At 37.4% G+C, this 12,033-nt stretch overlaps 1 protein-coding gene across 7 annotated transcripts in view; it reads left to right on the top strand.

Annotated features, from left to right (window-relative positions):
- Positions 1 to 12,033, top strand: part of KCNU1 (potassium calcium-activated channel subfamily U member 1) — a 202,777-nt gene that overhangs the window by 37,937 nt on the left and 152,807 nt on the right. For all 7 annotated transcript variants that reach the window (XM_068662331.1, XM_068662330.1, XM_068662326.1 and 4 more), the window contains 13 exons: positions 652 to 742; positions 1,541 to 1,652; positions 2,309 to 2,384; positions 2,834 to 2,909; positions 3,262 to 3,432; positions 3,876 to 3,967; positions 4,605 to 4,715; positions 6,259 to 6,364; positions 7,419 to 7,501; positions 8,364 to 8,433; positions 8,842 to 8,997; positions 11,043 to 11,155; positions 11,250 to 11,318. In XM_068662331.1, the coding sequence (XP_068518432.1) occupies positions 652 to 742; positions 1,541 to 1,652; positions 2,309 to 2,384; positions 2,834 to 2,909; positions 3,262 to 3,432; positions 3,876 to 3,967; positions 4,605 to 4,715; positions 6,259 to 6,364; positions 7,419 to 7,501; positions 8,364 to 8,433; positions 8,842 to 8,997; positions 11,043 to 11,155; positions 11,250 to 11,318 (1,326 nt within the window). The remainder of the gene's footprint in view (positions 1 to 651; positions 743 to 1,540; positions 1,653 to 2,308; positions 2,385 to 2,833; positions 2,910 to 3,261; positions 3,433 to 3,875; positions 3,968 to 4,604; positions 4,716 to 6,258; positions 6,365 to 7,418; positions 7,502 to 8,363; positions 8,434 to 8,841; positions 8,998 to 11,042; positions 11,156 to 11,249; positions 11,319 to 12,033) is intronic.

Below are 12,033 nucleotides of genomic sequence, written 5' to 3'. Positions count from 1 at the left end.
GTGGTACCCGTGGGAAAAGCTTATTCCCTCAGCTCTACGCTGCCAGATTTCACCACCTGCACTCGTGCAGTTTGAGCACCTTGTAGGCCTGTTTCATGCAAGGTCAGCGAGTCTGGCCTAGAAAACATAAATTGGTGTTACAGCCTAACCTGGCAGGCTCGTCTGGAAACTACTTTGTGCTTAAACTGCTCCCTTGGCAGATAGAAGGCTGGGTTCAGCAGGGGCTGGGTGAGCACTGCAGGAGCTGTCTTTTCTACTGACTAAGCTGAATATAGAAGAGTCTGCTGGTCCACATGAGAAGGGTGAAACAGTTTTCCTGAAGAAATGAGCAGAAGGATTTGCTTAAACACTATAAATATATGAAAATCAAACTTTCCAGTATATTTGCATGATAGATAAATAATGTCATGTTTTAATATGCTCACTAATGCTAACAAAACCCTGCTATTAACATTCATTTATTCTGCCTAACTCACTGAGGAAGTAGAGATTTAAATTACACAAAATTGCGAATACATTTAAATTCTGCTTTACGTATTTCATAATCAAAATATAAACCCAAACCAAATGTCACTGGATAGCCAATCTACTGTTGTTTTTTCTTATTTTCACCCTTCTTTCCACTGTCTCTGGTGTCTGTTTTCCCATTAGAGAAGAAGGATTCCAGATCTTCTTTCCAGACAGCATCATTCATGTAGACACAGGCTTCAATGCTTTCTTCCTCTTTTACTTTGGATTACGGGTAAGTGCACGTTATGGGAAAGGTGAGTTAAAACTGAGCTATATATGGGAGCAGTTTACCTGTGTGAACAACAGGTGCTCTGTAACATAATGCTTGGTTGTGTTAGCTTAATTCAGAGCCACCCACGTGTTTTTTTTTTGTTTGTTAGTTTGTTTTTTCCACTTTTACTTGTAATTATTTTCTCCCTTTGGAGTTTGGCTTTTTCCAGCATTTCCGCAGCATTTCCCAGCTCACACATTAGCCTTGTCTTTGTCCATGTCTTTAAGCCACTGAATCAACTAGTCAGGTCTCTCTTCAGCTTCCCGTGAACAAACTGGATAGCTGTGTGCCATCTGTTGTTAAAATGCCATTAGTTTCACTGGTGTGAAATAGATTTTGATTGTAGCTTTTGAGGTTAGATTTTTTGGCCAAATCATTAGAAAACAAGATTTCCACATTTATAGGTGAGGATGTGGTCTTGCCTGTCCTTAGGTTTATGATTTATTATTGCTGATACAGCAGTACCACAGAGAAGGGCACCCTAGGGGAAAAAAATAAAAAATGAAAGGGGCAGATAAGAAAGAGAAAAAGAAAGTGTCATTATACCTTTGGGTCCAACCCATTGTTGTGTTCTCAGGGCTCCAGACCAAGCCTTTCTGAAACAAAACAGGAATGTTAAGTGGGTTTTCACAGAGGGCAGAACTACAGAGGAGGAAATGTACTACGAAAATGGGTTTCTTTCTCAGAGAGCTGCCTTCTTGCTCTGGTGAGGCCAAAGATCATACACAACTGATGCTCTTTGATGTTATTCATCTTTAGTTTGTGGCAGCAGATGACAAGCTGAGGTTCTGGCTTGAGCTGAATTCTCTTGTGGATTTCTTCACGATCCCTCCAGTTTTTGTTTACTATTATGTAGACAGAAATTGGCTTGGTAAGTAAGACTTGGAGATCCTGCTTTCCATCCTTGTTGTTCTACATCTTATGTTGAGAATTCTTCTGAAATTGTTTTGATGTGGGGAGACTTTAACTGACCATCTGTTCTTCCATTGTTCCAAACTGTTCTTTGGGAGAAAAATTATTCCGTATTAGTTTTAAAATGCCTTTAATGTTGAGGGACTTGTGAGTTACCAAACTCTGCCTGTTTTGTTTATCCATTAGTAGGGATAGTTTTAGTTTTTTAGGGAGAGTTTTAGTAACTCAAAAATCATTGTGCTTGACCAACTGGATGATGAGCTACCCAGAGGAGAAGTAAATATGGCACCCCGAATTTTGTGAATGTCTTTCTTGCATGCTCTGGGGTCTGTACTCCAGTGGGACCTGTATGTCACTTAAACCTTCAGGCTACAGCTCAAAGGAACTACATTTTTTTTTATTATATTTTGTTTAATAAATCAAAGCACCTTTGAGGACTTAAATGGAAATCTAGTGGCATAAAGGCTCTGAATGCAGATCAGTGTTATCCTCTCTTGCTAGGTTCGAGGTTGTAAAATAAGTGGAAAACAAAGCATGCATGCTTAAACATATCTGAATATCTGAACTTCCAGGCAGATCTCTTATTTTTTCATTGACATTCTTGCTTATCTGCAGGTTTGCGTTTTTTGAGAGCACTTAGGTTGTTGGAGCTTCCCCGAATACTACAGTTCCTGAGGGTCACAAAGAACAAGTGAGTTAAACTCTTGTCAGGTACACTTACAAGCCTAACCTTCTCCTCAATACCTGTATTTTAGTTGACTCAGGTAATAAAAGGAAAGAAATAGTATTGCATATTGGAAAAAAAAGCTATCAGTGATGTTGCACTGGAAATTGTGCAAAGGAAAGTATAACCATCAGCTCAGTGAAACTGTCTGGGGGAGGAGGGAAATCATAAATCAAGAAGTCTTAAAGGTTTTGAAGACTGATAAATGTAAAAAATGGGATTATCTGACATGCTGCCTGTGATAGAAAGGCTGGATGTAGGAAGATTTTTCTAATCCTAAATCCTTCCTATATGATATAACTCACTAGAGAAAAGTTTTGTTGAACAGAGATGGGGTCATATAGGAAATTTTAACTATTGCAAATGTTAACGTTACGTATTAAATATCCCGGCTTTTTTTCACTTTCTATCTCCAGTTACTCAATCAAGCTCTCCAAACTCTTTGCTGTATTTATTGGTACCTGGCTTACAGCTGCAGGATTTATTCACTTGGTATGTACAATCAGCTACATGTCCTTCCTTGTCACCTTAAATCACTATTACCTTGTGAGCTTTGGGTATATATTTTTATAATGAATGCAGCATTCTCTTAGGAGAAAGAGAGAGAGAGAGAGAGAGAGAGAGAACAAATTTGTTGTACCACAAAGCATGACTTAAGCCAGTATAGCTTAATTGCATACTTAACAAGACAAGTTAGCACTGATAAAAAACCAATCCCTGCTGTGGTGATGTGTCACTTGTACAATAATGAAAATGGTGCCAATTTTTTAATCAAATAATTATAAATTGGGGATGAACTGAAACCAAAACCACTCTAAACTTCTCTTTCCTGTGTCCTGGACAGGTAGAAAACAATGGAGATCCTTGGGTCCAGCCTCCAAATTCACAGTCCATCACCTATTTGAAGTCCATGTACCTAGTAATGGTGACAATGTCCACTGTTGGTTATGGTGATATTGTCGTTCATACAGCCTTGGGTCGAACCTTCACTATTTTCTTCATTATTGGTGGCTTGGTAAGAAACCTATTTTTCTTTTCTGGAAATGACATCTAGGTACAGAGAGTGAACAGGACTGTCACCAAAAATGTGAGCTTAGCAGGGTTCCAGTAGGGATTAGGAATCTATGAGCAAAAACAGAGCTTTAACATTAAGTACTTACTGGCATGGCTATAGAGTAATTTTTTCTTCTAAGACCTGGCAGGGCTTCTAATATTTCTTCCTGAGACTGCAAATACTGGCAAGAGCCAAAATACTGGACAAAATGAATCCAAGGTATCAACAGCATAAATCCATTATCACTACATCATACAGCTGTGCATCCTTGCCAGTGATTTTTCAGGAATCCAAAGTAAATTGTAGTAGTTGTTCCACATAATTTAAATTCTTACAAATTAATTTGTCATGATTAGGAGAGACAGAATTGGCTCTGAGGAAGATTGTATTTCTTGGTGTCTTAGGTCCTGTTTGCAAACATAATCCCTGAAGTTGTGGAAATTGTTGAAAGCCATAAAAGTTACAAATCTTCCTATGAAGTGGTGAGTGGGAAGAAGTAAGTATGGTTGCTATTTGTCTCTGGAAAATAAAAATCAGGTCAGTTACTAGGCTGTAAACCAGCTCATAAGAAATTCCTGTAGTAGCTTAAATCAAATCCTGAAACTTACTTTTGTTTGATCCTTAACTCAAGAGAGACTGAATAAACCTTGTCAACAGCACTCTTTGGCATGGGTTTTGTTTTCAAAGGAAGAGAAAAGCTAGGTGACACAAGTCTCTTCAATCTTTAAGTTAGCCTACCTCATTAGTGTTTTTTTGGTGGTGTGGTGGTGTTTTGGTAGTTTTTTTTTTTTTAATTTTTATTTCATTATTATTATTTCTTTTCCTCCACCACTCATAGAACAAGACAGATTAGTACAATTTCTAGGAGATCTTATAAAGTTCTTTCTGTGAGTCTTTACACTGGGAATTTGTGCCATTCACTGCTTCCTAACACAGTTTCTCTTCCTTTCCAAAATAATTCCTGAAGTACATGTCCATGATGGGTGAAATTTCTATCAAAACAGAGACAAAAACTATCTTTTTTTCTTCGTTGCTGGGTTTAGTACAAGCAGATTGTGTCATACAATGTCAGATTTGCAACAACCACTCTGCTATTTTCAAAGTGTCAAATCTTACTTGATCTCTTCCTGTAGCTATGTCGTTGTCTGTGGTAATATCACTCTGGAGAGCGTTACTACTTTCCTACAAGACTTTTTGCTTCAGGACACAGGAAAGGTTTGCACAGAAATCCTTTTTCTGGGAGAGTAAGTATTCTTATTTCTCTGAGATATTTCACTTTGATTTCCTGAACACTTAGAGAGATGTAGGAGGTCTTAAACTAAAGGAAAGCAATATTGTGTACCTGATTAATGTGAGTTCCAAAACAAATTAGAGCAATGAAGCTTTTATGCTGGAATGTTAGTGATAAAATGTTTTCTTCTGTGATCAATTAAAAAGTTAATATATATATATATATATATATATATATATATAATATATATATATATATATATATGTTTCCCTCTAAATTGTATGGTAAGCTAGCATTGCCAGGTATACCCAACTTTAAGTCTTGCCAAATCTGGAGATCAAATAATTGACTTCTTTCTCAGTTTCTTACACATTTTTTCATCTTGGGGAGGAGAAAATTTATAACTTCCACTTGGTCACACCAGTGTATGGCAAAGGAAGGAAAGTGAAACCACTTTTCTATGCCAAGTACATCAGGCATGTAAACAATCTCCTATCAGAAGCCCTTGTACCTAGCTGAAGCTATGAGATATGTTCCTGAAAACAGAAGCCACAGAGGGAGGTGATTGCTGGGAGCACAAACAGGATTTTACGTTGGAATGCAGTGGAGGTAGGGCAAGAGTGGAGCAGAATATTATAGGCATCTCTTCTGAAATACCATGACATTTTGAAAGAGCTGTTGAATTGCGGATGCATGGAAATTAAGTACAAGAATGGTTCACAGACAGGAAAAAGTGCTTCAGAGGAAGAGATGTAGAGTTCAGTCCATTCAGTGTAATGGAAAATAGATAGGGAGTTGGTTTGATTAAAGTGCCTAAGTAGCTTCACAGCTAGTATAAGAATCTTCTTTAATCTAGAAGAGAGAGGCATAATAAAAACTAATGATTAGAGTTCAAAACTGAGCAAACTCAAGTAAGAAAAAAGGCATGTATTTTCAAGAGTGAAAAGTGATTAATAATCACTGAAACAAACTGTTTAGAGAATAGATGGATTTTTCATGTCTTTAAGTCAGCAATACCTGTACCTTCCTTCAGTGCATGCTTCGTTGCTGAGGTCATTGTACAAATACCTTTACGTGAGTTTTATAATCCAGTTTAGAAGAAAATGTTACATAAGTTACTGGGTGAAATATAGTTTATGTATGTTGGATAGGAAAATAACAGTGGAGAGAAAGTTGAAGTTCATCAGTTCCATTTGAACAGGGAACACAGAATGAAGCCATAGGAAGTGTCACTTCCTGACTCTTGTGGAGCAACAGTGAGCTGTAGAATTACAGTCACATGGATGGTTGTGGAATGACACTCATGAAAAATTAACGACAATAGCAGAAGACAGGAAAAATCCAGGAAACATTTCCATGGCTGTTAAGTGTTATAAAAGCTTGTTTTCATTAAAATCTAAACTATGTACTTTAGTTGAGCTGCCAAAATCCCTGTAGCTCTTTTTTTAAGCTGTAAGTAGTTACAGCAAATAGCTTCACTGAGAAACGGAGAATTGCAGAGAATATAATTATGAGAGATTGATGGATTTTTTTTTCTTCTTGTTTATACTGAATAGGTCTCTTCCTAGTCTTGAGCTGGAAGCTGTATTCAAATGCTATTCAGCCTACACAACTTTCTTTTATGGCTCTGCACTAAAGGCTGGAGATCTGAAGAGAGTTGGGGTAAGAACTTACTTATCTTTTGCTCTTTCTTGTAGATAAGTCAATCTTGTGAAAATCTCATGCCTTATGAAAGGATACATCAGCTGCATTTACTTAATTCATGTTGTGATTTACACTTCAAGCAGCTCCATTTATTTTATTGGTACCTTTTGCATACCAATATAACACTCGTGGGAACTGAAAATGCAAAAGTCAGTCATAACAGACTTTTCAGACTACTTTTTTCAAGCACTGAAGCAGGAAAAAAAAGGGCAAAGACTGATCCAACTGGTTTTAAAAGAGGAATATTGTGGGGAGCAGCATTTCTGGAAATAGTGTTTAACTTATTGGAATAGCCTTTAGTTACCTTTCTTTCAGGCATGCATTGTGTTTGAGTCTCATTCATGAGCATCCAGGAAAGAAGAGACCTAGACCTTGTGTTTTGAAATACTGAGGACTCAGTAAAATATTCCAGTAGCAGCAAAAGGAATGGACCTGAATTAAAGGAAAAACAAAATAAAATGAAAAACACCATTGGCTTTAACTCTACTGAGGTTTCTGCTTGTTAGTTTCATGTTTGAAATGCTTTGGTAGATCTCCATCCAGTTCCCAGAAGACTATAAAAACTGTACCATAAATGAAACTATTTTTTTTTGTTAACAACTTCACTGTGCTGCCCAAATATTAATTGGATGGCAGAGACAGAGCTCTTCTGACATGACCAAGTGTTGACCCTTGAAAAGTGCTTTGGCTGGACTTTGCTGGGGAAGATTATAGCACTGATGCCTGTTTTTTGTAACCTCTTCTAGGAAGATGTTAGCTCAAGAAATCATAAATTTAGTGGGTTCCAGCACGTTGAAAATAGAAATATGAATTACGTACTGTATGTTTGATTGGAGCTGTGTCATTGCTGAAACATTCAGGCATGTGTACAACTCCAAAGTAATAGGATCGTGATGACCTTATGCAAGTTTTTAACTAAAGACATATGCCACTAAATCAGCTCACTATTAGAGATTGTTGTACTTCATATGGGATTAAACTCGGATTTAACTTTTCTTCTCCTGGGATACAGATGGAGTCTGCAAATGCTTGTCTCATTCTAGCAGATGTTTGCTCTCCACAGCCCTATACTGAAGATACTTGCAATATCATGAGGTAGGATGAGATAATCCAGTGCTTTCGTTCTTTATCTGATTGATATTAACAGTGACACAGATAGTGCAGCTGGCAGGGGAGCATATTTGTCCTGTCACGTTTTTTCTTTCAGGAGAACTCTGAAAGCCAACTGACTGCTTTCTGCCATAATTTTATCAGATGCTTTGAAGGACTGAGACAGGTAGCAGCTGTGCAGCCTTGCAGCTCTCTACAGAATATAATGTTGTTAAATACATTGTAATTATTTTCTTTACTGTCCTGAATATCAGCAGTCAGAGTCTCTGTGTTTTACACAGGAGAGAATTAAGCACTACTGTCTGGTTCAGCTTGGCTGTCAGGTCTCATATTCTAAGCATTTTTGTATTGGTCTGACTTGAACTGGGGACTCTCAGTACTGCTGGATTGTGTGAATGTGATGGCTTGGTATGGTGTTCTCCACCCAAATCAATACAGAAGTTCAAGTTCTAAACTGGATTATCCTCACCTTCTATTTGTAGAATGTCTACTGAAGACTGTAGTGAATAAATGGGGTTTACAGGTAGAATTTTCAAAGCAAATAATAATTATTGTTCTCTCTCTTAGCTCTAAAGTTGTAGTAGGGTACAGGTACGATTCTTCATCCTGTATCAAAGCCATATTCTATTATCTTACAATCTTTTGATGGTGACTGCTTTCCTCTCCAAACAGTGGACTTGGATATGGTTCAAGTGTAGAGGAGCTCAGGTACAGGCTTTGGGTCATATGCCATTCTTTGTTACCACTCTCAAATTGCTGTCTGCCAGAGTAAGCTAGCTGGACTTGAAAAAAGAGAGACCGTAGTTAGAACCAAGCATATTAATCAGAAATTGTATCTTTCATACAGAGTGCTGTCAATCAAGAATCACTACCCCAACACCAGAGTCATTTTACAGATAATTCAGTCTCGTAACAAGGTATCACAGTTGTCTGTCTGTCTCGTGTGGGTTGTCACAGTTGAAATTCTGGCCTTTTTGGAATCTAAGATCCTTACTTTGTAGGAAGCAGAGGTTTTATGCAGTGTCTCTTACTCATCCAGGTACTAACCTAGCTAGAATATCTTTTAACATTACTAAAAATAAGTAACAGCTTTTTGTTTTTGTCAAAGTTGTCAGCAAATGCATATTAAACATTTAAAGGAAAAACAAAACCAAAAGAACATTCAAACTCAGAAGTCTGCTTAGCTATCTATTAGTGTATTCCAGTGAAGATTTTCAAATAATAGAATGATGAAGGCAAGAAAGACAAGAACCATCATGTTATACAAACATCATGCTTTGCCTTTCTCTATGCTGACCTGTCATCACTTTCCTACTCTGAAACAGGTTCACCTGCCGAACATACCCAACTGGGACTGTAGGAGGGGAGACAATATCATCTGTCTTGCTGAATTGAAGTTAGGCTTTATAGCACAAAGTTGCCTAGTTCCTGGTTTGTCTACTCTCCTAACCAGTTTGTTCATTGGGAAAGAGAACACTGAGGTATGTCCTTTGCTTATCTGAATAATGTAAATATAGCCCAGTGAGATCTTCTCTGAAATAGGTGCCTGACTCTTGAGTAGAAACTGCAGCCAGGTCTTTTGAAATTAATCTTACATTAGGATTTGGCTTGGCACAGAAGGCAAGAGAACCTAAGAAGCTATTTCTAATATGATACTTGAATTCAGCACAAGAGGTGAAAGGAATGCTCTAGAACATGCTGAGGCAGAAGAGCCTAAAGAAATATTTTACAATTGAGTGTGCAAGTAGGTGCCAAGGCAAAGGACATTGCACAGCAAGCCATGCTGCTGTGTTTAGGTGACCTATGGAAACTCCTTGTGTGTTGCTCTATTTTCAAAAGCTGTAATGTGGTGCTAGTGCTCCACTACCCTGAGAGAACTCAGTAAATCAATTTTGGTTACTGCACAGTGTGGAGCGTGTTAGCTTATCTGACTTCTGCACATGATCCCATTGTGTGGCATTTGTAAATTGAATCTCTGCTTAAAGCACTTCATCAGAATCATTCCTGCTTGATGCCCCCCAAAATGGGCTGAAAAATCAGTCCAGCATACCCTTTCCAGTTAATAGGATGCCTTTCTTCAGTATCATTTTAGGCTTAACAGTTTCTTTGGTTGGTTCTTATGGGGTAATTTACACAAGAACAGTCAGAGGTTTCTGAATTGCTTCAGTCTTGCTTAGGGTCTCAACAGACTGTAACAAACTGAACTGACAATTAGAAATTCTGTCATCTGTCTGCAGGGGAGGTGATCCAAATTTTTCCTCCTTTTACCTTTATTTTCATTACCTACTACAACACAAAAATGATAAGCTGTATATTAAATTTATGGTACATAAAAGTTGCTCAGAAATTTCCACATTAATACCAGAGGATGTAATAAAAACAAGAAGATGGAACTGTTTGGCATGTAGTTGCCTGAATAAGTCACAGATTTGCTAGTCCTGCTGTGAATGTGCTTTTGCTATCACCTAGTGGCTGTATGTGATACTTCACACTAATCTCCAGCACAAATATATATATATATATATATGTATGTATATATGATTGCTTTTTCTATATTCAGGGGCCATTCCCAAATTGATTTAGGCAAACTGTATAGATATCAGGTGAAATGAATACAGAAGTTTTATATAGAACTGGGGCTGCTTTGCAGACAATGTTTTTGCATAGGCAAGATGTTTCATTCAAGTCCAAATGTGTTACTGAGACGTGAAAAAGCTAGCAACACTGATATTTTAAGTCATTTAAAGCATACTATGAAAAGTCAGCAAATTTTTGACAGGAAGCTTTTTTCAATTAAAAATTTAATTAAATAATTTTTGTTTGGAAAGCAAAACTTTTTTACACATTTTAACAGCCTATTAAGTTTTGTGTGAAAGGCATTCATATGCTAAAAGAATGTTATATACTGTGAGGTAATGAGTAGCAGTATAAAACCAGAGCCAGCTGTAAGCAGCAAAAATGTTCTTCTGCTTAAACTACCTGGATACAAACAACCCTCCCTTAGTCACATAGCTAATTTTTAAAAAACAACAACAATAAATCAAAAAAAAAAAAAAGAAAAACACCTACAATAGCAAAACACCCATACCCCAAAAAGTGTTTATAATGGAGCAGACCATCTCTGTTCAACAATAATCTCACCTCTCCTATATTTATGATTTATAAAACTTAACACAAGACCAAACTAGGGAGACAGGTTAATCGCACTGCAATTAAGCCCTAACTTTCCTCAAATAATGGACTCCCAGTACTTTGCAGTCATAAAATTTCCATGTAACATAATTTCTTGCAGTAATGACACCTGTTCTTCAATGATAATGACTTGGAAGTGTCCAGGAGAGTTAAGACATTCCCTGGTCTGATGTTTTTCAACTCTGATATTGTCTCTGACAACATATATCTGAAGTCATTCTACTTTCAGTAACTAATATCATGTGGTGTTAGAGTATTTTCCCAGTGTTTGGTTACACATCCTAGTTGCTTTGCCTTTGAATAGATTTATCATCTTTATGCTTGATGCTTTTAGACAAAGAGAAAATATCTGAAGGACAAGACGCTTCTGGGAGACAAAGACTACAAAGTAATGACTTTTCAGCTCTCCAACGATTTTGCAGACATGACTTTTATAGAGGTTTGTCGGTATGTGGTACAGATGTGGATATTTTTCTGCTATTTCCTTCCAGATGTCTGTCCACAGAACAGATACTGTGACTGACTTGCTCTCTTTCTCCAGGTTGTGCTTTGTAAAACTAAATCTTGTCCTCTTGGGAATTGAACTCAAATTTGGCAGTCGAGGAGAGAGGTAATTGTCTGTAAGACTTCTCTTTTAGTAAGAAGTCAATTAGTTCGAAACTAATTATATCCAAATAACTCAGATTTGCCCCCGGATCTGCAGATTTTATATACCTCTTGTTTTCCTATGCATGGTATTTAGGAGACAGGATCAAGATGTTATTCCTGGTTGCTTAAGTGCCAGAGTGAATTTTACCATACACAACAATCTTTTCTGCCTCCTTTCTTCTCACAGATAATCAAGCAAGGGATGGAGGATGGGCCACCGTTCTCACCTTCCATTCCACAAAAAGGCAGCATAGATCTTGCTTTGATTTGGGGCAAATCAAACATATTTATTTTCATTGGTAATGGAAACACTGCCTTTTTTTAACCACATGAGTTTAGCTCCTAAATGCTAAAAAGCATTGTCATAAAGGGATAATTTGTCAATGCTGGCAGCAGAGCTTTTGCTGTCTGAAGCTGATCTGGTCGTGGGCCAGATAACACTCTCTGTCTGTTCTAATGATGAAATACAAGACATCCTAATGGGGAAGCTGGAACTAGTTCAGAAAGGGGAATAAATGAGTGCCATAGATCTTTAAAAAGCTTGAGAAATCATCCAGAAAATGCAGACTATTGAGTGCAATTATTACTCTTTCCACTTTTATAAAGGAAATGGCTGTCTTGACCAAACTAGAATAGCAGCTCCAAAAACAAAGGAGTGTAGGGAAACACTGCTGTGA

This window comes from Anas acuta, chromosome 27 (genome assembly GCF_963932015.1).
Source record: "Anas acuta chromosome 27, bAnaAcu1.1, whole genome shotgun sequence".
Taxonomy (NCBI): domain Eukaryota; kingdom Metazoa; phylum Chordata; class Aves; order Anseriformes; family Anatidae; genus Anas; species Anas acuta.
The sequence above is the reverse complement of the archived record's forward strand: the minus strand, read 5'-3'. Positions and strand labels throughout refer to the sequence as shown.